The sequence below is a fragment of the Podarcis filfolensis genome (genome assembly GCF_964270895.1).
Source record: "Podarcis filfolensis genome assembly, chromosome: 9".
NCBI lineage: Eukaryota > Metazoa > Chordata > Lepidosauria > Squamata > Lacertidae > Podarcis > Podarcis filfolensis.
Genome location: NC_139610.1, coordinates 18,970,724 through 18,996,479, shown reverse-complemented (window position 1 = coordinate 18,996,479; position 25,756 = coordinate 18,970,724). Strand labels below are relative to the sequence as shown.

General features: G+C 41.1%; 1 protein-coding gene across 5 annotated transcripts in view; it reads right to left on the bottom strand.

Moving 5' to 3' along the window:
- CORIN (corin, serine peptidase) overlaps window positions 1–25,756 on the bottom strand; it is a 109,724-nt gene that overhangs the window by 36,175 nt on the left and 47,793 nt on the right. For all 5 annotated transcript variants that reach the window (XM_083630172.1, XM_083630171.1, XM_083630175.1 and 2 more), the window contains exons 6-13: window positions 18,526–18,639; window positions 14,782–14,889; window positions 12,916–13,026; window positions 12,145–12,267; window positions 8,705–8,812; window positions 6,357–6,588; window positions 2,778–2,923; window positions 2,234–2,341 (exon numbers count right to left, since the gene is read on the bottom strand). In XM_083630172.1, coding sequence (XP_083486298.1) covers window positions 2,234–2,341; window positions 2,778–2,923; window positions 6,357–6,588; window positions 8,705–8,812; window positions 12,145–12,267; window positions 12,916–13,026; window positions 14,782–14,889; window positions 18,526–18,639 — 1,050 coding nt within the window. The remainder of the gene's footprint in view (window positions 1–2,233; window positions 2,342–2,777; window positions 2,924–6,356; window positions 6,589–8,704; window positions 8,813–12,144; window positions 12,268–12,915; window positions 13,027–14,781; window positions 14,890–18,525; window positions 18,640–25,756) is intronic.

Below are 25,756 nucleotides of genomic sequence, written 5' to 3'. Positions count from 1 at the left end.
GTTGCCATGCATGGGGGTAATTCTGGACATCTCTTAAAATTCAAAAAATCCTCCCAGTCGCCATTTTAGGCATCCAATTTCTGTATATGTCCAGAATTTTCCAGACGTATGGCAAGCCTATCTCATGAAAGATTAAAGGCCAAACTAAATGAATGAGACAACGGGAGATCCATGACTAGAGCTCCTGCAGGATTTTTCACATCTAACAGCAGTCGCAGCTCAAGGGTAGCCCTGGTTTGGATCAGGATTGCAGTGCGGGGGGGGGGGGGAGGGAAATCTGATCCTTTCTTCGGTGTCCTTTTCATCATCATCATTGTCGTCATCATCATCATCACAAAATTTACATGCTTAATGCTGCCATGTGCTTTCCCTAAACTACCACCACTGCTGTTCAAACGCAGAGGCAATCTATTTGGACAAAATGTTTTCAAATTTGCTACTCTCAAATTCACCATCTGAAGAAGGATCTTCAGCTTCTCTTGCAACCAGTGCCAGCCCTCATAAGAAAACACATGTTTAAAAATGTTCACAACAACCTACCAGTAATGAGAAACCTCAGAAATGTAATTCATAATATAGTATTTAGAATCAAATATGCACAGTGTTGTAATTAATGATTTGAAGACTAGCTAGTTAAGAGAAACTTAGATTAGTCCTACAAATAGCATTTAATATGTATAACATTTGGGGAATAATCCAGCCTAAATAAGTTTCATCAATGCCAATGATAGAAATGTGAACACATGTGTACATTCACATATGAAATAACTAGAATATAGTAGTGCATAACCATAGCTAGACTGCCCTTGGTGTGTGTGCTATGCTGATTATTTCAGTATGTATTGTTGCTAATTAAGAAAGGTGCAATCCCTGGTGTCAATTATGTAACTTTGGGAAACAAAGCTTTCTTCCAGTTACTAACAACATATTCAAATAGCCCCAGGAAGGGTATTCATAATGTTCTCATTATCGAAGATGAACGCAATGTCCATGTTCATGAAGGACTATAAGACGCACTTTTTCCCTCCTAAAAAGTAAGGGGAAATGTTTGTGCAACTTATGAAGCGATTGCGGGCTGCGCGGCTAAGCCAGAAGCCAGAACAGCAAGAGGGATCGCTGGGCAGCGCTCCCTCTTGCTGTTCTAGCTTCTGGCTTAGCCCCTCAGTCCCTTCCCCCACCTCCCGGAAAAGCCCCCAAGAGATGCGCTCCCTCTAAAGAGCCACACAGAGCATGTGTGCAGCTCTTGGGGGCTTTTCTTCCTCCTGGGGAAAAGCCTGCAAGCGCCGCACACACGCTCCACGCGGCTCGTGAAAGGGAGCGCTGAGCAGAGCCTGAGATGCATACAGGCTCTGCTCAGCGCTCCCTTTAAAGAATATTTTTTTTTCTTGCATTCCCCCTCTAAAAACTAGGTGTGTTTTATGGTCAGGTGCGTCTTATGGAGCGAAAAATACGGTATATCTGCACTACAGTTGTAATCAAGAATGAATTACTGAGAGCATCCATTTGCATCACACTGTTCACTCACATATTGTTATAAGCTCACTATCTGATCGCTGGAAAGGATAGACTCCAGAGATGTAACAGAAATGGGATATTGACTGCTTAATGTTCCTTTCTGGTCAAACCTGACAGCCAATTCTGACTATACCTTCAATTTGTTAGGGAGATTGCTGGATAATTGCTCCCAATAGCCAGGAAATAGATGGAACCTTGATTATTCTTAATGAGGGGAAGCCACAGGGGTAGGGTGAAGTCATTTAGGTCTCGGTGTGTGCATACGGGAACAAAATCTGACCCAGTTTGAGTCAAACTCAGGTAGAGATAGAAGGGGAAAACTAGATTTGAGCTCTGGGAAGCACTTTTTGGGACCCTGCAATCATCATCTGAGTCCCTTCTTTGTGTGCCTTCTCCATAGGAAATCCAGATGTTGGCAACACAGGAATGGGCCTTTTCTGAGGTAGATCCTTGTTTGTGGAACACACTCCCCAGGGAGGCTCGCCTGGCACTTTCTTTAGGCATGAGGCGAAAACAACCAGGCATTCAGCTGTTTAACATTCTATAGGTTTTTTTAATGTGTTTGTGGGAGAAGGGTTGAATTGATTTGTTTTGGGTTTTGTTTTATTACGTATTTTGCATTTTTTTGTTTTTTGTGAACTGCCCTGGGGACTTCGGATGAAGAGCGGTATACAATTTTTAACAACAACAACAATAATAATAATAGAAGATCATTTACCACAGTTCTCTTCATCACTATCATCTTCACAGTCTGCTTGTCCATCACATCTTCTGGAAGACAAGACACACCTTCCTGAACGACATTTGAAATGGCTGGGAGAGCACTCTGCCAGGAAAATTACAAAATCCAGTCAATTAAAATGCCTTCATCATTAGTATGAAGAGAAACATAAAAGGAAAAGAGCACTCACAGCCATGAAGAAGGGCCTATTGCTGTTCAATTTGACTACTTCTTTGAGTTCCTACAGTGCTGTTCAATTATTTTAAAATTGCATGGAATTTTGACCTTATGAAAGTTTCAGGAATACCTGGATTTGCTTTCATACACATCTAGTGACAACTTTATACCCTGGCTGCCATCTGCAATCCAAACCTGAGTAGCACTGACCCCCAATTAAGAGAATAACAGCCTTCATTCCATTAACTTATTATGCATATGATTTGATTAGAAAAATAAATTTAAACATAAGGCAATGAAATTCTAGCCCTCCATACCAGAGTCCCCCTCAAGTATGCAATGTCTAGTTTAAATATTTAGTAACCTTCTACATCTTCATCAGGTGTTAGACAAGTTTGATTGTCTGAGTTTTCTTCTGGGAACTGAGAACAATCAGTGTCTTCTGGCCACTGCAAGCCTACAATTCCAAGTACAGACTCACATCGTTCTTTGGACTGTTCACAAAGTGCTCTGAAAAGATTATGTGGAAAAGAATTATTTTGGATGGGAAAATTAGAGACTGAATCAATTCACACTTTCCTTGAAAAAGCCATTGGCCAAACCCAGCAAAACTAGTTAAGAAAATTAAGATTTTTTTGAGATTCTTTCAGTCATAATTATTTTCATGGGGTTTATTCTTTATTCATTACAACTATGTAAGATGGAGTAACCAGAAACAGAACACACTGTTATTAGGAACAATATACCATCAGTGCCTATAAAGGCTCTAAAACACTTTAACCATTATTTCCCCCACATTTCAATTGCAAATCAGCAAGAAATAATAGGAACTAAACAAAACACACACTTCCAGTTCATAACATCCCAGAGTGCCTTGCGGATTCCTTTGAAGTTATTGCCAATGCCTATCATTATTTAAATTATACTTGTGACCAAACGTGGGTGCTGCCAGCCTGTTCTTTTACAAAGCTGCAATTCACAACCATTGACTCTATCCAGTTAGGGAAAGGACAACCAAACTTATGTTTTCTCAGTATCAGACCAGCAATCATGTCACTTGTGATGCAGACATGCCCTAACAGTAACAATATCTCTTACTTAAATGAAGACATGATGGGCTTGGCAATGCTACTAGCTTCCTACAGGTAAGGACTGAATTAATATTAAGTTACTGTGCATCTGACTTGCTCTATCTGCACTGAAACCTTCTTGGGCAAAGTTGGGAAGATGGTTACAGACCAGATTCAGGCACTCTTGGATGAGACTGATTTTTCGATCCATTTCAATTAAGGTTTATACCTTGTTTTGGCACTGAGACCACCTTGGTCACTCTCGTCCTTTTATCAGGAGAGTGATCCTGTTGATCATTCTTCATTCTCAACAACTTTTGATGACATAAACCACAATATCCTTCTGGAGCACCGATTGTGTTGGAAGTGAGGGGTTCTGCTCTGCAGTGATTCCACTACTACTTGGATAGTACTCTAGAAGGGGGTGCTTGAGGAGGTATTGTTCAGCCCCATAGACCCTCCAGTATGGGGTTCTGTAGGATTTGATCCTATTCTCCTATTTGATCCTATTCTCCACGTGCCAAACTATTCATCTTCTACATAAAACCACTGAGTGAGGTCATCCAGCATTCTGGAGCACATTGCCATCAAGAAGGTGTGGTGGTGGATGCACTGAACTGGTGTCTGACCACAGTAATGAACTGGGTGAGAGCCAACAAACAAAAGTTCAATATAGAGAAGACAGAAACACTTTTAGTAGATGATTCCGGATAGCAACCGGTTCTGGATGGGGATACACTTCCACTGAAGGTTTAGGTTCACAATTTGGGGTTATTTCTACAACTATAATTGTCACTGGAAACACATGTGGTCTCTGTGGTGCAGAGCACCCTCTATCAGCATCAGTTGGTGGTCCAACTGCAGCCCCATTTGAACAGGAATAGCTATGCTCTGGTAATTTCTACGTTAGATTAATGTAATGTGTCATATATAGGGCTGCCTTTCAAGACAGTTTGGAAATGGCACCTATTGCAGAACTCAGTGGCCAGATTGCTAACAGGGAGCAGATGGGATGAACATACAATACCAAATCTGGTTTGTCACAATATTAGTTTCTGAGCCTAATTTCAAGTGCTGTTTTAACATATAAAGCCTTAAGTGGCTTAAGACCCCAATACTACGTGGACCACCTTCCCCAAACAAGTCTAGCTAGACCCTAAGATAAATTGTGTGCCCCCTCAAGGAGAAGTCCAAGGCAGCACCCACCAGTTTGTAAATACTCTCCCCAAGGAAGCTCACCTGATACCGACATATTATTGATGCCATATTTTCATATTTTTATTTTGGTTCTTACAGCTATTTTAGCTGGCATGTTTGGTTATTATCCTTCTGTAGGGAAGGGTATACAGTGTTACCTCTGGTTGTGGACACGATCTGCTCTGGGGTGCCGTTCGCATCCCGAAAAGTCCATAACCAGAGTGGTGCTTCTGCGCATGTGCGAAGTACGATAGAGCGCTTCTGTGCATGCGCGAGCAGTGCAGAACGTTTCTGCACATGCGCGAACCGCATAGAATGCTTCTGCGCGTGCGCGCGTGGCAAAACCCGGAAGTAAACACTTCCGGGTTTGCCGCATTCTTAACCCGAAAAAAACGCAACATGAAGCGTTCGCAAGAAGAGGTATGACTGTATATATTTATTTATTCATTTCTTTTAGTGGGTGATCACTTTGAGTAAGTTGTTGATTTTTAAATGTGTAAATTACATCAGTGTGAACCTTAGTTAGAAAGTAGCAAATTAATTGAATAAACAACAACTTATGGAAATAAGCAGCATGGGTGGCAATAGGAACCTGTATTATCATCATTCAAATTGTATCTTTGTGATGAAGGGTCCAAATCCCATCACCTTCTACAACTGTTTCATTAAACAGAAATGGGTGAGGATTCTCAGTGTAGGAAACCTTAACACAGAGCTCAACCAGATGCTTAAAGTAACAGGATATGTTTAGAGGTGTGCCTGAAACAGAGTCTATACATATATGATAGATAAGCAGTCCATTGCATGTCCATTTTAAAGAAAGACCAAGATAAAAGAAATCTGTAAAAATGCCATAAGAAAAAGAACACCTAAAAGAATAAAAGATAAGAATTGCCTTACTCAATCAAACTTCATTCCATCTAATCTAGCATCCTGTTTCTGACAGGAACCAGCCATATATAACGCTACAACTTCTTGAGCAGAGTGCAAATATAACAATCATGCTCCTTTGTTGTGACTCTAGCATCTGGTGCTTCTAAACTGTGTATTGCTTCTAAACACAGAAGTTCTATTTAGTTCTCATGACTAAAGGCCATTGAGAAGTTTTCTGTGAATCTGCTTAAAGACAAACAGCAATAAAATTAGTGTTCACTGAACATAGGGTTATTATAACTAAACTAAATAAAACCAACATGCCTTTAGTTTATACCACAAGGATTGCATTGGTAATACTACAACACACTATAAGCAGAATTACAGTTGCACTGAAAGTTTTGTGGCCTGCTTTAAGCTAGTTTAGGGACGTGGGTGGCGCTGTGGGTTAAACCACAAAGCCTAGGACTTGCTGATCAGACGGTCGGCGATTTGAATCCCCGCAATGGGGTGAGCTCCCGTTGCTTGGTCCCTCCTCCTGCCAACCTAGCAGTTCGAAAGCACGTCAAAGTGTAAGTAGATAAATAGGTACCGTTCCGGCAGGAAGGTAAACGGCGTTTCTGTGCGCTGCTCTGGTTCGCCAGAAGCGGATTAGTCGTGCTGGCCACATGACTCAGAAGCTGTACGCCGGCTCCCTCGGCAAATAAAGCGCGATGAGCGCCGCAACCCCAGAGTCGGTCACGACTGGACCTAATGGTCACGGGTCCCTTTACCTTTACCTTAAGCTAGTTATCAAGTGTTACCTGCATGGTGGAATGCGCTGATTTGTTTGAAGATCACATTTTGGCACTAAGATTGTGCAGGCAAAAAACATAAGGTATTTGTAACAGTTAGTTTGAACCAAGGCTGGGAACAGAGAGGACTCCCAGCTGATGGAGGCTTCTTTCTGTGTCCGATGGCCCAAGTAGTTGGGGTAATGAGTATAATTATAAGGCAGGTTCATGCAGAGTTCCAGTATAATTGGCTCACACTGACCTGTTAAAGTAAAAAAAAAAGTTTTAAAATACTTGAAAAATATTACTGCATTTTCAAACAATTATTACATTGGATTATAATTTTACACAAGGGATTTCTATTTTATTGAAAATGTATTATTTTATAAAACTAAAACTAAAACCATTTTGAAACATCAAAACGATATGTATGTTTCTGTTGTCAATTACAGTCATATACAGAAGTCTATTTTGTTCTAATTCAGAGCTGGTTATATTAAAGGATAAGCATTTTTTTGGCTAAGTTACAGCTATTTAAAGAATGAAAAGCATTCGGTTAAGACAAAGACAGGAACATCTGTTACTGTTCTATCTTTTCCATTTCTCTTGGAAGATTTAATTTATCCCCTTGTTTCTACCAGTTTTCAAGTGTCTGGTAGTAAATATTCTCTTTTCACAATGGGAATTGATAGGTCATCCCGAGACCCTTGCAGTATAATTCTGTTCCACAAAACATTTCACTTTCTTTCTTACCAATCTCAGATTCTTCCAGCTTTGTATTGCCTGGCCAGTCCTTTTTCATCAGTTTCCCTTTCAGTTAAGAATTCTTCTGCATGCCATGTAAGTGGATCTAACCTTCAAAATCAAGTTTGCAGACCTAGGCTGTGCACACATTACTGTGTACTCCAGCTCTGGCACACTCTCACCACTGATGTTTGAAGCCAAGTACACATGCCATTAGCAACAGATTCCACAGGTCTCCTGTAGCTTCTTGAGAAATACTCCTATTTGATGCAGCTTCCCTCAAACCAGCTTCCATTCGATTAGAAAATGGAAGGTGCAATTAAGCTGAGGTGTGTACATTTCAAGCAGCCATTGACGGCAACTTCAGTGAATTAGAGCTTAGCATGGGAAACAAATCAGGTTATGGGAAAATACATTCCTGCCCCTTCTCTGGTGTGAACAGCAACTTTCAACACAGTGCAGGGAAATGGGCTCACTGCATTTCAAGCCTCTAATGTGTACATAGATCTAGTAGGGCTTATCTACTAGTTATTTGGCCTTTAATATTATATGCAGGCTGAGATTACAAAGGAGTTAGACTCATATGTTCCAATCTCCCTCTCTTTCCTCAATCGCAGATCATGAAAAGAGAAGGCAACAATGGTACCAGGAAATTCATTTTCAACTTGACTGTAGGATCTTCTTACTGCATCAAAATCAGCTAAAGATAGACTCTCCGTCTCACCAGGTAGTAAGTGAATTCATCCTTTGTGTGGGCTCATTATTCCAATAGGAACATGGAAAACTGCCTATCAAGTCATCATGCTCAGTATTGTCAATGTTATCTGGCATTGGCCTTCATGTGGAAGTTTTCCTTAGTCCTACCTGGGATGGCAGTGGCTGAACGTAGGACCTTTTACAGGCAAAGTATGTGCTTTACACTGAGGCTGTGTATACATTACTGGCTTAAAAGAAAGCAAGGTCTTTCTTTTTCTCATTTTGGATCAAAGCTGGTTTGAGGGGAATGCATGAAAATGCAGTATTTCATAAGACATGATAAGATAGATACAGAATAATACATAGTGTGGCTAAGGACATGTTCACACCACTTCCCAAACCAGCAGAGTAAACAAGACTGTGTTCATACCCAGAGCTACAATCCTTGCAATAACTCATTTCCATAAGGAGGTTCACCATAAAAAATGACTGGAAAAAAGGCACTGTGTAGTACAAAAAATATGCACATAAACCCAGGTCTGTTATACATTCTCTTCATCTTATTGTTTGGACAACCATGCAGATCATGAGCTAACTCTAGTTCTCTTGCTTGCTTGCTTGCTTGCTTGTTCTTGCGTTCACAATATATTTTGAGAATTTGTAACAATGAAGGCATATAAAAGACAGAAAGCATGTGAAGAACAAGCAATGGTAATTAAATCTGTAGTCATGATGAAAGCTCATGACTAAACACCTTTGTTTTTTGTTTGATCTGATCAAAGCCATTTCAACAGAGGCATGTGATGATTAATCATCAGAAGTAACTAAAACAAGGAGATTCTTTTCTTCTGAATACTGAAGTACACCATTATCTTTGCAAGGAAGATACTGGAATATGTACAAGATATAATAATTATATAAAGTAATACCCTACTCACTACAATTTGTTCGGCTACTATTCATGTTGCAGAGAGGAGAGTGGGTACAGGAATCAGGACAGGAAGCAGAAGTACATTTCTGATCTCCTTCATGACATGGCATCTGACCTGGAAGAACAAAATAAAATCTTACAATAATTGCCGGATTGGATAATGCTTTCATCAGTGCAAGTCAATGCTTAAAGCCTGTTCCCAACATTCCATCTCACTGATACACTCTGTCTAGTGATAGACAATAATTTTTTTAAAAAGGATTTGGGTTCAGGAAGAAGACATTGGTTGATCAGGTATCCCTAAGCCACCTGACTTCCAGGCTGTGATTGCTTCTGACTAAAAAACACAAATAGGGGCAGAAGACCACACACTTAATAGGCTGCCCAATAACTTGGCAGGGCATACTTTGACAGTACATGAGAGTGCTGTGACAGGAGACAGAATGGTGGCAAGCAAGCTCAATTATTCCGTAAAAACCTCATCAATCCAACACATCATCATCACTTATTGTCAACATGTATTCTAAAAAAAAAAAGTATCATTACAGCATTCTTGCCTTGCATATTATCTCAAGTACACATATCATTAGAGAAGGAATTTGGCCAATATATTAACTTTTTAAAAAATCTGCTTATGCCAGTCTACTTTAACTGCAATACCCCACACCTCAGGTTTTACTTATGTGCTTGCAAGTCCAAATTCTACACCCACCCGCACCAAAGGGGAGCAACTGTATCACTGACAGCTAGTGTGGTGTAATGAATATAGGGCTAGGGCCAAGTTTTGCTGGCCTCTCAGGATAGTATCTATGTTGCCTGAACATATGGACCATACTGGTGATAGCATTGCTATCCAGCAGCTATCATCTGAGTCTGTTCTTCCCCAATGGCTGATGGCACACTTCCTATCGGACTGAAACAGCCATTTGGCTCTGACCAGATACCATCTTTTATTCCCATAATGAAATGCCATGGAGTGTACCGGGGCATCTGACTCTTCTAGAGGAATTGGACTGTTGCTTCCCCTTCCTTCTGTGTAAGGCCCTGAAGTTAGGGCTAGGAGAATAATGGTGATGGTCTCCTCAATATGAATTGGAGTGGTAGCAAGTGATGGCAACCCCTGGACTTGCTAAGTCCCCAATGCTGGGGGGCAGCGGTAGAAAGCTCTGCAGCTGCTTCTGTATTTGTGCCTATCCCTAGAGCAAACCTGCTTCAACCTCTATGAGGAAACCTAACCTTAAGAGATTATTTTCTCCCGGGGGGAAATGAGGTGTGCCTGAACTTTAACACACCTAATCAAACCAAGGTAGATAATTCCACCCGATATCACCAGAGACACCCCCGGAGAGGTGGACAAAGGTGGACTGTGGGCTCTCCTTCTCTGTCCCAAAGGATAGTACTAACTGCATCCTCTGGTGAATAATTACATGTCTGTGTTGGTTGGATGGCCATATTCTCAGTGGCACAGCCTGTTCCTGGCACTGAGGGAAGGCTGCAAAGGGTGGATGAGGCTGGCATATCTGCAGGGTGGTGCCTGTGTAGCCCAGGATGTGTAATGAACTTCCAGATAAGCACTGGCTAATTTGTGCAGGCTTTTCAAAGGCAGGTTTGGAGATATATTGCTTTAATTCACATCTATTTCTAAAATTACATTTGCAAGGCTTTCATTAGCTACCATCAGGCTGTGAAATGGAACTCATTTTGAAAAAACTTAATCCCTCACTCTCACCCTGCTTTCCTATGGGAGCTCCTCTCTCAGTTCATTATGGAGTTAGAATCTGCATGAATCAGCACACAGATTTTTCCTAATCATAGCACAGCCTAAACAGAATTCCTATAAACACCATGTCTTTGGACAACTTCATTGACGTAGCCATGGGGACCCTGTATTGAATTTCTATTTCCACAGAATGAATGACGGCAGTTATTTCAGCCTATCCCTTAATTGCATTTCCTTAAGGACCCTATGGAAAGGAGACTGCTTTACTCATTCAACCATGTAGTGAGCTAATTTCATTTGCAAATTACACAGATGAAATACTAGAATACTTAAAGGACTCCCTTCCAGTTCTGCTTATAGTTTCACATGTACACTGTCCCACCACCACGCCATTTCTAAAACCAAACCAATGCATTTCTTTATCAAGGAGATTTTTTTTATTTAGGTTTTAGTCCTCTCTGCCTCTTGTTTATTCATTTAGAGTGGATTCATTATTGTAGCTCTTAAAAACAGGCTCTAATCTCAAGGGCCTGAAGTGTAATACAAATACAGTGGTACCTTGGGTTACATATGCTTCAGGTTACATACACTTCAGATTACAGACTCCACTAATCCAGAAATAGTACCTCGGGTTAAGAACTTTGCTTCAGGATGAGAACAGAAATCGTGCTCCGGCAGCGCGGCGGCAGCGGGAGGCCCCATTAGCTAAAGTGGTGCTTCAGGTTACGAACAGTTTCAGGTTAACAACGGACCTCTGGAATGAATTAAGTACTTAACCCGAGGTACCACTGTGAAGCCATACTTAACACATACATGTTCATCCTTTGTTGACTGCTGTATCAAGTGGTGACCTACATCAGCTAATAAAGTCCTAAATAAGTAGTACGTGATTGCCTCTCCTGGGTTTGTTCATATTTAAAAACAGCCACCACACGGTGGCAGCAATCTGAATTGGGACCATGACACATGGTGGGAGCAGGACTGACATTTCTTCTCAAGCCATTTCCTTGCAAAAACTGCCCTCAAACTGCAATTTCCCCCTGCAATTTGCCATTCTAGCATATGAAACCTTTGAGGCAAATAGCTGCTTCAGGGAGTATTTTTTTGTTAGAAAACAGTGAATGGGGAATGTCAACTGCCTCCCTCTTTGTGTCTTCCATCGATCTTGTCCAGACTTGGTCACTGAGCTGGAGGTGAAGGGGAAGCTAGTTCCCCAGGAAAGGTTGCTTTCCAACTCCAGAGGGTTAAGGTAGCAGTCACATATCAGGGAAATCCAGAAATGCAGTCTTAAAGAAAAACCAAGGTCAAGCACGGTGGCACAGTCCCAAAGTGGGCATGGTCTAAGAGCAGGATCATGAGGCAACACAATTAGAATGGTACTTTCCTGAGGGTCCTCTAGAAGTTCCTGGAAAACAGACTCCCAGTGTAATTCTCTCTTGTCTTACAATCCCCTAGGGCCACAAGCCCCATTTAAACAAGTGGGAGCTCTGCAATGGAACCTGCAGAGGATAATCTCTCAGCAGATAGTGCCTTATAACATAAAAAGGCAGACAGAAGTCAAGAAGATGAACAGTACAGAGGACACTTTCTAATAAAATTATGGAATTTGGGAGATGGAGAGTCTGAATTATCATCCTTAAAAAAGTGCTCTCCCATAAAGTATGGGAGATTTATTCCCCACATTTGGTCTTCTCAATAAGGTAGGTAGCAAGTCACATGTGGCATACCCTTATTTTCAGCGCAATTCTCTTCATCACTTCCATCCTTACAGTCTTTGTCTCCATCACACTGGAAGGTACTGGGAACACATTGCCCATTTCTGCATTCTGCCAGTCCTTGACTATGGCATGCTGGGGGGGAAACAATAAATTATTTTAGTTACAGATAGGTAGCCGTGTTGGTCTGCCATAGTCAAAACAAAAAAAAAAAATTATTTCCAGTAGCACCTTAAAGACCAACTAAGTTAGTTCTTGGTATGAGCTTTCGTGTGCATGCACACTTCTTCAGATACACTCTGTGTATCTGAAGAAGTGTGCATGCACACGAAAGCTCATACCAAGAACTAACTTAGTTGGTCTTTAAGGTGCTACTGGAAAGAAAAAAATTTTTTTTGTTTTTAATAAATTATTTTGATAGTTTTTAGAGGCTCCCCATTTTCTATAACTAAAAATGTGTGCTAAATCACAACTTAATTTATTATTATATTTGAACGAATGTATCATAAAAGCAGTATGATTACAAATAAGATCCTACGAATTTTGTATCAGCTGGTTGGTTAAAATAACAAACATGAGGAAAATACTACACTTAATGCACATAGTTATAACACAGTAATAAACACAGTATTTATTAGCTACTATATTCCAATTAAGTTCCACATGGAAATCTAGCAGAAATCAACAAGCATGACCAGTCCTTTTATTTCTAGTAATACTGTTCTTCACTGCATTTGAAAGAAAGTATTGATCTCAAGAGGCTTACAAAATCAGATTACTTACAACAGTTGACTTCATCCGATTTATCTGTGCAGTCGTGGTCACCATCACACACCCAGTCCATTGTTATGCATCTCCCATCTCCACATCGGTGCTGAGTTACTGGATCACAGTCTTTATTAGAATATTGACAAAAAGAGCAGCAGGGAGAATGAATGAAATAACTCCTTGCATTCAATACACATTCAATATTTAGTATACAGCTGGGGGGGGCAAACTAATGACACATGTGAAAATTGGGACGGGGAGTTGTCATTGACACCAACAAGATGAGGGAAGTTGTGCCTGCCAAATTGTTCACTATCTTGCAGTTATTAAGGTCAGGCACTAGGAAAGAACCCTGACCAGAATTCTATTATAGGTGTGCATGGCAGGATTTCTTGTGTTATACTTCCAACACCAGATCCCGTGGAGTATTTTAAAATGTGTTTCTCCAAAACTAAAGCAGCCTGCTTTTGAGGCCATAGGGTGCTTCAAAACCAATGTTCTGAATTCAATTTCATTTTAAAAGAAGACCACTATGCAGCCCGGAGGACCGCCATTCAAAGGCCAAAGTACATGTTCCACAGCAGGCAACTAAGAATATATCCACACTTCCTCTTGTCCCACTGCTGTCCCCCATCCTCCACCATCCAGGGAAAACCGCTATTTTGACTCAATCAGAGCTGACAGCAATTTGGGTTTTCTCCAGATTGATGTTTGCTCTCATTTAGCACTAAAGGCATGGGACAAGTGGAAGTGTGGATGAGCCCTCTGTCTCCTGTCCTAACATCTTTTTATTTGAGTCAAAGGAATCCACAGCTCCAGCCCAACAAACCCAACAAAACTGCTGCCCATTATGGAGAAGAAAAAGGAAGGTACTCATATCGTTCTTAGATTTTCCTCCCCTCCGAACCTAATAGCAGCCTTAAGGGAAATTAAATCCGGAAATGTTATGAAGGGAAAATGATTTCCATTCCATGCCACTATTCTGACTAAAAGAGATGTCAGAGATTCCATCACAGATCTCCTGTGTCATGTGTAACTTGGCCATGAGAAACAGAAACAGACACAGTCCCTGGAATTCTGGCCCCTTTTTTCACAAGAAGTTCTGCAAATGAACATGAAACAAACAAAACAAAAAAAGCTGTTTCCAAATGTTTCGTTCCCAGAGAAAGACTGGAATCATTCCCTTTGATCCCGACAGGGACTCCATGCATGTAAAAGCTACATGATAGCCATAGCCCTTATCATGAATTTCACTATAGCCTTCTCAGTCGTTGCATCTTTCTGCCAAGAATAGTTGTCTCTGCTGAACTTCTGACTTTCTCCTCACAGTTGTTTACAAGAAGTGTAAAGTCTCTGTCAGAATTTAAAAAGGCAGTCCTAACACTAATCTTTTCATCAGATTTATCACTAGGCTGCAGGTTAAAGATGACAAAATAACACCAACAGTGCAGTTACTATCTGTGTACTGTGTACTGTTTCTGACAACATGTCTGAGAAAAATATGACATTTGTAAAATAGGAGATGCAAACAAAAACTCACACATAGGGGTTAATAAGAGATAAACCACTACATAAAATTAAATCAAAGAGGCTCAAATAGGAAAAGGTGATATCAGAAAATCCAGGGTATTTAGAAAGGTTTGCTGGAATCAGTTGAAATCTGTGAAAATCTATAAAGACTCTTAGGGCCAATTGCTCAGACCACATCACAGGAAAATGCAAAATGGCCTCCAACAATGCAAGAGACAAACTTAAACTTTTTGAATGTAACAGGCTTAAGTGTGCCTAACTACACTCTAGATTTTTGCCTCCATTTGCTCCAGAGTTGTCTCTCTCCACCAACTGTGATTTCGTAATAACCCAGCTATGTTTCTTATTTACCACAATTCTGCTCGTCACTTAGATCTCCACAGTCGTCATACCCATCACAAACAAAGCTGTAATTGAGGCACTTTCCCATCTTGCAGCGGAAAACTCCTTCGCTACAGTCTGAAAAACAAACATATTTTAAAACTTTCTTTTGCTTTAAATACACAACAACACCATATCGCAGAAATTATTTTGAGACAGGTTTCAGTGCATCCATATTCCAAGTTAATCTCCCTGGCCACCTTTTAATGTTCTGTGCTTTCAAAAGCTGCATAATAGGCAGAAGTAACAAGTGAAGCAATTTCTAGCACAGAACTGCAGTAACAGGAAACATCGCCTGTTGATTTCTCAATATTATGCAGAGCCTCTGTTCATATAGAATATAACTACCTTAATCCAATCCTCCTTGGGCAGTATTGCATAAACAATAGCGAATTATGAAAATGGTACATACTTTTAAAGGGACTATATGGCCCAAGCCATGGCGTATCAATTGAGCTAAAAAGAAAGATTAAAATTCTGCACCAAGAATTTGCCTGTGTAAATTAGGCACTTTACACACATTTGCATAGAAATTCCTGGTTTCTATAATTTATCCAACTTCTCCTGGTTATATGGAGGGGAAAACAGCCATGAAGGGCTCTGAAATCCCACTCATTGGCCATTAGGTATCCTACCGAGTTTCAAAGATTTCATCAGAGTCGGGTGGCCAACTCAGGCAAGAGATTTTGGATGCCTTAAAAGGGCAGCAAATTTTTAGTTACTGAATTTTATTTTATTTTTACTGCCAAGAAGAGAGAGAAGTCTCAGGTATCAAAATAACTCAGCTTTCCTTGTCTGGAGATGGAGGAGGATGAAACATTTGCTGCTATAACTCAGGCAGCAAAATGTATTGGGCCAGTGCTGCTGCTGTTTTAAAATACATAGCATCTTTATTATTATCCTACTATACTCCAAGAAGCTCAGAGCATTTTACACAGGACTATCTCATTTAATCCTCTTAGCAACCTGTTAAGGTTGGTTGGATGGAAAGAGAATGGCTTGCCTGCCATCATCCAGTGAAGACCTAACTAAACAAAAACGTGCTTTACAAAAACCTCAGCAGTCATAAGCTTTCTGACTCAGGGAAAAAATCCATTTGGAGAATATGAGAGTGGGATGTCCACAAGCAACTTTCCCCCCTGCTGAGTTCAAAATGTGTATTTTCAAGAGTGAACACACATTAAGAAGCCGAATGCAGGTGGAAAGAAATACTTGGGGAGAGTTTGAAGGACTGATAGGCAAGGAAAGGGTGAAGCTACTCATCCACTCCAGATTACCAGCTTCCACTTTAGTTATGCTCATGGCTGAACTGGATTTAAACCCATGTCACCAAAATCCAAGCTCGGCATATTACCCAGTACACCACATCAAAGCTAACTTCCACTGCCGTTTAAGAGGAAGCAATGCAATAGTTCACACTATCCTAGATTTTCCAGAGAAATCTATATTTAGCTCTGAAAGAACACAAAGAATGAAAGGACAGTAAATACCAAAGACATACAGTCCTTAACATTATAAACTAAATGAAAATCTGTGTACTCTGTAGATCATAGATGATTTCATATTGAGTAATGTGGTACCCAGCTGAGTTTAAAATCTGAACCAGCATGAGGTATCCTGGCAGTTCTCACTGTTTATCCATCCCTCTGTTGTAACAAAGACTGCTACTCCTTAATGCTCAGTATTAGTTTTAGTTAGTTTTAGTATTAGTTTTTCTTTCCTTTCTTTGCTAAAAGTCTGTCATTTTGTCGGAACAACTCCTCTGACTTAGGGCTCATCCACCTAGAAAGCACAGGCCAAAGTGGTTTGCCACATGGGTCCAAGTGGTTTCCCCCTTGCTCGGCTCCTTTCCAAGGAAAAATCTGTTGTTGAGCGATAGATCAGAACAAATGGCAATCTGGGGAAAACCCAAATTTCTGTTTGCTCTAACTGACCACTAAAGAGTGGTTATCCCCAGAGAAAAGCAATAGAACAAGTGTGGATAAGCCCTTAGATTGCACTCTGGTTTGCATCTACACTCAGGGCTCACCCACGCTTCTGCTTGCCTCGCAGCTTTCCCTTGGGGAAACCCGATCTTTAACACTCAGTCAGAAGAAATGTCAATTGGGTGTTCCCCAGACTAATGTTTGCCCCTATTTAAAGCTAAAGAGTGGGTTTTCTCTAGGAAAAAGGCAGAGGAAGAGGGAAACTGCTCAGACCTATGCTTTTTAGGCACAAGACAAGCAGAAGTGTGGAAGAACCCTCAGAAATCATATTTACATAAGTACCTCACAGATCTAAAGCTGGACTTGAGTCTAAACAGGTCACTAGAAGTGCTGTGGTTGTTTTTTTTAATTGGTAATAGCTGCCTGGGGCCTCCAATATTTATCGGAACCATGGTAAGCAGGAAGAGGCTAATCCTGTCCTCTCCTGCCACAGCTCTCGTTACAGTTATTAACCATTTTAAAACCACAGCAACACACTTAACGTGATGTCTATTTCCACTCCTAGTCACAACAAATAAGTGACTGATATGCCCTTGGCCTGAGGTATTATGTCTGTGAAGCTGCTGGCCTTGCTCCTAGAAAAGGTTTTGTAATAGACTTTTCCATCCTTTGACACTGGAAAATAAATATAAAAGATTTCCTTTTCACCCCCTGCCTCTTCAAAAATGCTCAAAGCAGTGCTCTGCTCCCACATCGGAGAGCCCACAGCTTTCTTGCTTTTTATAAATCTGCCTCCCTATGATATATTTCTTGCTATTGGTCTTCTGCTCTCGTTCCAAGGAATTCCAAGTCCTGGTGTTGAATGAGAGACAGGCACAATTCATTCATTACCATGTGATATGCTAACCCTCCTGCTCATTGCCCAACTTTGTGCTGCTTCAGTAACATAGGAAGGCTTGGATCACATAGGATCACTTGAATTATATCAAAATTTCCCAAACTTGTGTAAGCAACCAGATAAGAGTGTTGCTCATGCACAAGGTGAGTATATGAGAGGAAAGGGGAGGCCTAGACAAGTGCTCTCCAGTCTTCACTGCCTGTAAGGGTAGCCAGTGGAATGGAGCTTGCTTTCTCTTTCTGGATTTCAAAAAAGGCAGATGAAGCTTTGCTTATATGTGGTCAGTCATTAAGCGTGGAATGTATGTTCTAGCCTTTAGCTCCTTCTCATATACATGGAGAAGAAGGATGTGGTTCAACGCACCATACACTAGAGAAACCAACATGTTCTTTTCCACAGCACTTCTTCCATTAACAAATATTTTTGTGACCAACTTCTCAGGCACAGATCAAAAATAATTTTGTAAACAGGTTGCTTTGCATGTGTTGTAATATAATGTGCCAACAAATACATGGCCAAAAGCTTATAAACCAAGGGCTTGTTATGCGGGTTATCTCTTTACAAAGATAGCCTTTGTGAGTGGATTACTCAGACATGTAAAAAACAAGTAAAAATCCCTGTGTGTCTTTGCAGAAATTTTAGCTGTTGAACTACTAATGCAATTATGCTTTAAACATTTTTAAAGGTCTACAAGCACATTCTGTGGCCTAGCTGGGCAAAGTTAAAAGGTCCCATTAATTTCTGAATGACAGGACAGAAATGGGCATACGTAAATCCTACGCAAAGCTGTTATTCTGACACAATATATGACTTTTATTTCTAAGCCCATCCAAACAGTTGAAGTGTTGTTCTTGCCAGACATGTGTTATATAATAAATTTAAGTGACGTACTGCAATGTGTCTCATCGCTCCAGTCATCACAGTCATTATAGCCATTGCACTGCAGTTTCCTTGGGATGCAAATTCCACTTGTACACAAGAAGCTCTCCTCCCCTTCACAAAGCACTGAAAGGTGAAAAACAAGATAGAAAGACATTTTTATCAGAGTAAAAACCAAATTCTAGACTCCATTTCTTTTACAACGTAATTTTCTTCAGATTGATTAAAGCTGCTGTGAAGTGGTTTTAACCAGCAGTGGTCCAGACACATTGTTATTGGGGACTGAAGAACAAGAATTGGATCAGAGCTAGTGTGTAGAAACTACCATAATATCTCTACAATGCCCTTCTGTGTTCTACTTAGGGCAAACCAGACACATAATGTATGAAATGTATGACCTAAATGTATGCAAATTACACTTTAAAAATGACAACACAGAGAAACCAGCTGATGAATACCTTGTTGATGATGAATACCCAGGACATTTGATTTCTGGCATCAAGGTCAATGCTCTTAAGCCAAAGATATTTAGGGAGAGAACACACTATAAGGCTGACTAAAGATCACTGATCGATTTCACATTATCATGTGGCTTTAAGGGAGGTATGATCACTGCCCAGCATTCTCACTTGAATAGTAGAGCCATGATGTTTCCTTTCCAAATTGTGCTGCTTTATATTGTTATGGGTTTGGGAGTAGGGATGTCAGTCTGGATGATAACCATGGGATCCTTCCAAACCTGTGATCCTATGTATATGGGGGTTAGAATCTATGAGAGGAAACCTGCTGAACCAGTCAGCTGAGTCTCCTTTGTTAAGGTAATGAATGGCCTTGGCTGAATTTGGGGGCTGATGCTGGCAGCAGCGGAGGAAGCCGCTCAGATGCCTGGGGCAGGGCGCACCACAGGGCCTCTGGAGTCTGCCTGCCTCCTCCCACACAACTGCCCTACAGCTGGAGGGGAGGCAGCGGGCGGACTGTTTGGGCAGTGCAGAGCCTGCGTGCGCACAAGCCACCGCATCTCTCCCAGGAGAGACGTGAGGCTTGGGCACACTGCAGGTGCCGAGCTGAGTGCCGCCTGGAATTGTCATCCCCCTCAGTGGTGACACCCGGGGCGGCCCGCACCTACCGCAGCCCCCTTCCTCCGCCCCTGGATGCTGGAAACGGGAGATGTCGAGACATGCCTTGCTCTATGCTTCCCAAGAAACCTAATAGGGAGCCAAGATCTCTTTGAGTGTTAATGCTGTGAGTCTCCCCATCCTATGGTCAGGTTGTATACATGTATAAATAAAATAGTAACCCTGGGAACTCTGGAGTCTCTTGCTGCTCAGAGATTTGGGGCAGGGCAGGCGGCCTGAGGCACAACACTATCTATTTTTTCCCCTCCTCCCCTCAAATGCAGAGACTGTGAATCATAGCAAGGGGGCAGGATGTATTTAATGCTACACACACTGTGGTTTATCATCATCATCATCAAACCCTTCCCCACAGCATTTATGCTTGAGGAAAGGGGAACTGTCCACCCAGCTAAAGATGATTATTTGGATTCCAGAAATCTGGAAGCAGATTTGCTATTCCACTTTCAGCTTAAAGCAAAACAGCAATGATCGAGTCATGCTTAATTGTTCACATCAGGAAGCACACCAGTGTCAAAGATAAGTTACAGTTTATATGGCATGTTTCTTTCATATGCTAAAGAGTTGCTCTGGGGTCAGGAAAAGCAATAACAACATTGCCTTCTTGCATGTATCCGCTCTGAATTTAGCAGATTGAGGAAAGTCACTGGCTTTATTGATTTTCTTTTAAAAGATTATGCATCCAAACTTTTTCTATCAACAATGTTTTTTCTGATGTTTCAGTGAATACTTACATGTATCTGGAAGGACTGTAACATGGCAAAGAACTTACTTTTCTCAATAAGATGCAAATTTTGTTTTATAGATCTGTAACTACAGATTCTTGCAAAAAATATTTGTGTGAAATATATTTTCTTTATAAATACATTAAATACTGCTTTAAATATTATTCAGGTTATTTAATTTATCTTTAATATTTATATATTTCACTCTCTGCTCAGAGGTTCCAGGGTACAATATACAGGCTTTAATTATTAGCAAAATAATGTATCAGAGAGAGAAAAATAGTTTGTGCAATTAAAAAAAAAAAAGAAAACTTATCTCATCTATTATTATTCTTCCTGGTTTCCAATGCAGGAGACACCTGACAGATTAATCACACCACATAGCAAATACTAATTTTTGCAAGTTTGTCTTAAAATTTACCTTGCTTTGCTTTTAAAGTTACAACATAGATCAACTAAACATAGAACTGCCTTTTCAGTCATTACACGTAACGTGGTGCACTATAATGAAAAAATGCAAACAAAGAATGTCTACCACAAATCTACAAGTGTTTCATCTCTAGAATGTCTTTACCAGCAACTCAGCTGTATTACTTCCTACATTATCAGATTTAAACAGCTGAACAAACTGGTTATAATTTCCCATGACTTGACTGATCCATTCAAAAGAGGTGAATTTACAAAAGCTACTTTTCTTTTCATTTAATCATTCATTGCCATATTAGTGAGCTTACTTATTGGAATATTGCTTTTTAAAATACCACTGTTCATCTGAATGTACAATAAGGCCTGAATATAAATGACTAAAAGATCAAACATTTTCCAGTCAATAAGGCATACTACACATTAATAAAATCATACACCAACATACTTTCAAAAATCCTGTAATCCTTTTCCAGCCAAAGTTTGCAAAAATTGGAGCCGCAAAGCCATAACGTTTTCCCCATGCTTTCAAAATTTTAGGCTTCTTTTCAGCATTTTTTGGGGGTGGGGCAGGAGTTAAATCTTAAGATGAGGAGCCAAAAGAAGAAAGTTCCTCTCCTCAGATCAGTTCCACACTCTTCTCTCTGATTCTAAAGTTGAAACAGCTAGCTATTTTTTAAGACTGTTCTTTCAGTCTCAGTATCTTCCTCCCATATACTGTGGCAGCAGACAGTGAAACTGAAAGCTAGACACCAAGGCAGGGATAATAAATATATTCTGAAAAGATCTGGGAAAGAAAACTGTAGCCCTACCTTGGGAATTAGAAGTGAATGTTTGCTGGAGGAATGGGGGGAATATTACTGAGAGCTTTCATAATCTTTCGTCTGCTCTGTCCAAAGTTCTGACTCTTGAATCTACCTGTTCTCCATGTGACATCCCTAAACCTTTCTTAAGATTTTAAAATAGCTCTTGTTTGGAGATCCAAATATTATACTACTACTCTGGCTTTAGTCCTGCACAAGCAGCGCTCTTTTTCTCAGAATAAATGAGCTCCAGACATTCTGTAGTACGTATGCCTCTCTCAGTCTGGTGTTTCTTCATGGAGTAAATACTTCTTCACAGAATCGCCCTTGTTATTGAGCTGAATTCTTCCAAATTCCAGAGTTTTCAGCATTTGTTCCTCTGTTTATTAATAAAGACACACTGGAACAAGACTTTCCTTTCTTAAGTAGACAGATGGTTTTTACATGAAAACATGACACAGATATATTTAAAGAAAACAATAACAGGGCCTATTTGTTTTACTTCAGTACATTAACTCTCCACCACCCATCTCATCTCTTTGCCCTGTAGGAGTTGTTAGACGAAACTGTCTGTCAGATGATTCTCCTCAAACCCCATGTGACTGGCGATGAAAGACTTCATCCAAAAGCAAAATATCACCTTTGAGCAGGGTTCCTTTCTTCATGCTCTTCTTCTTATAGAATGGTGCTCATGTTTCCTCATGGTGGCAGGTGGAAAACCCTTTATCTTGCAAGGCCCCTGTGGCTTTAACAGTCGCATAAGGCACAGAAATTTAAACTCACAAAGCTTTCTCCATCATCACAACTCTATTCCAAGTCAAATTCACCTTGTGAATTTCTGCCTATCACATTGGAGGGATTACAGCCAGAAATACCCACTTGTCTCAATATTTCTTTCTTATCTTTTGCGTGCAGCCCCACTATGGTTGAAAACAGGAGGGAAAACATTTGATCAAGTTATTACTGCATGTTAGAGTAGCTTCCCTCCACCACAGAGCTTCTATGAAATCTGAAATCCTGTTCAATTTTTTGGCAATCTTAATCCTGCTGTTGTTTGAATCCAATTCCACCTTTTCTCCAGACTTGTCTTCTTTACATGTATTTACATACCTAGGTCTTTCCTAAAACGAGACAGGGAAGGAGGAGGCAGAAGACCTCACCCCAGATGCTTGCTAAATTGGCTGCAAAAGAAGGGAGGAAAAGCTGGAAGAGGAAAGGAGGGGGCACCAATACAACAAAGAATGAGGGGCAGCAGAGGGAGGGAAGAGAGGAATGCAAAGGAGTGGGGGGGCAGCACAGCGATACTGGCTCCGGTGGCACATTCTCATGCACTGTCCCAGTTGGATATGATGCACCATGACTTGTGGGGATGGATGTGGGAGTATTTGCTGCTCTGCCTCAGGCAGAAACATTGCTTCATCCAGTCTTGATAGTCTGGCTCAAAGAGGACCAGGCTCTCCACTCTACCCTGAAAATACTCATAAACCCTACAAAGTTTGTCTTCTTTAGGTATACTGCTCATATGTTGTCCTTCCAGCACTACTTTCCTTTAGACTGAGTTACCTCTTCAGAAAACCCATCTTTATTGCATTGGCATTTTGTCAGTGCATATGGCATTTCCGTGCGCTTTGGTTTCCGGCACAGTGTTCCGTTGCACCAGAAGCGGTTTAGTCATGCTGGCCACATGACCCAGAAAGTTGTCTGTGGACAAGCACCAACTCCCTTGGCCTGAAAACGAGATGAGCGCCGCATCCCATAGTCGCCTTTGACTGGACTTAACTGTCCAGGGTTTTTTAAACTTACCTTTTACCTTTACTCCATTCATTGAAGTTTTAAATGAAAGTTATAACACAAGTCTTTCTATCTGTCAAGTTTCCAACACAAGAAGAAGAAGAGGTGTTTGGATTTGATATCCCACTTTATCACTACCCTAAGGAGTCTCAAAGTGGCTAACAATTTCCTTTCCCCTCCTCTCCCACAACAAACACTCTGTGAGGTGAGTGAGGGCTGAGAGACTTCAGAGAAGTGTGACTAGCCCAAGGTCACCCAGCAGCTGCATGTGGAGGAGCGAGGAATTGAACCCGGTTCACCAGATTACAATTCCACTACTCTTAACCACTACACCACACTGGCCTTTCCAACTACTGAAAGATGGAGCAGATGTGTTTTGAGGGGAGAATGTCTATTCCTATTAAGTAAGATAATCTCCAGTTTCCCAGTTGACATCTCTTGAGCATTATTGTTATACACAGGAGCAACAAAAGTGAGCAGCCACAAGATTTAGACACATAAGGAACATTATGTTGCTAATTAGAATGATATCCTAGACTTTTTCTAGCTTGGCAGCTTTCAAAATGCTTATTACAGCTCAGTCAATCAATGTATTGAACTAGTCACAGACCTCACAACTAACATTTATCCAATCAGGATGTCTGGGTATATGTACCAAACTTCACATTTGCAGATACACTGTGTAATACATAGGAACTCTGAATTTTGTATACACAAAAACCTTAACTGATTTAAAAGCCCCAAAGCACCATCCCTCCCATTCCTGCATATTGAAGGCAGGGTGTTAAGGATGCCATGTAGAAGGAGCATTGCGAGTGGGAGAAACCTTGTCACAGTGAATACTGTAGTTCACCCAGGCAGATGGAAAGCTACAGTCAGTGGTTGCCTCACCAGTGATAGAGACTGGAAAGCAGGAATGGACTGTGAAGGCAGGGGTCTTGCAGCTTTGGGTCCACTGGATCCAATTCCCCACAGATACATACATACATGTACGCATGCATGAATGCATACACAATTTTATTTGTATGCTGCCTTCCCAGATCTCAAACCATGCTCAAGGTGGCTTACAATTTGAAAAAAATACACCACTACAGCATAACGAAAGTAGTCATCGACAGTAAATAAAACATTAAAAATGCACAACTAAACTGAAGAATTTCCACATAAATCACAATAAGATCTAAAATAAAGGTTAAAAAAACCCAGCAACAACCCTCACTCAATCAAGACACCCCAGCCCAGGAATCTGTTCAGCAAGGAGCAGGTCTTCCAGGACTCACAGTCAAGATCCCCTGCTCTTCAGCTACACCAGCCTGGAGATGGCATGGCAAGATATTGTGAAAAACTCACATTGCTCCCACCTTCTGCCTTACCTGCTGTGAGCTGGTAGGGCTTGGGACATGTTTTGAGCAATGTCCTCAGCTGTATGAATACAAAGCACCATGGACAGTTCCATTCAAGCAGGAGAAAAGTGTTGTTTCAGCAGCAATTCTACTCAAGAACCTTAAATAGGAACTGCAATTGTATCTCAGTATCTAGTTCCACCTTCCATGAGAAGAGCCCCTTTATTGAAAGGGTATCCATCTGATTTTGCATTCATTGATTCAAACAGAGATGGGGAGATTGTGGTTCCACTAAGGCAGGGGTGGTGAGGGAGGAGTAGTGAACCTTTTCTGAGTAGTAGATCAGATCATTATAGTGGACCAAATTAGATAGGTGGGTGGGATGCTCATCTGATGTCACTATGACACGGTGCTTTGAAGCTCCCGTTGTCTGGACTCCAAAGCACAGCATGGGGCTGTTTGAAAGCCCTTTTGCAAACAGTCCCTTGCTGCTCTTTAAACCTCTGACTTTCAGAATTTCAAAGAGCGACATGGGGCTGTTTGCAAAAGGGCTTTCAAACAGCTCCCAGCTGCTCTTTGAATCTCTGGAGTGGAGACTTCAACCCTACTCTCTGCAGGCAAGGTTTAACACACCCACACACTTGATAGGTGATGGGCAGGGAATTAAATACTGTTGCTTTGGCTGCATGTGCCAGTTCCCTGTGGGAACCAGTGTGTGCAACCAACTCAGAAATGAACCTCAGCTGGCATTGCCCTCACATTAGAGTGACACCAGCTGATTGCAAATGGACATGGTTTTGGGGAAATGGCCTCATGGGTAAACTGGACTTCCTAGTACACCAAGATTATCTCATGGACTGGAGGTCCCTCTCCACTGTACTAAGGCTTCTGGCGGGGTCCTCAGATTCAGAGAAGGGCAATGTCCTTGGCTCAGAGAAGCAATGATTCCACAGACTTCTCTTGTACCAGTGTTCTGCTCCCCTGAAGGGAAAGTCTGATCCCATGGCAAGATGTAGTAGGTACGC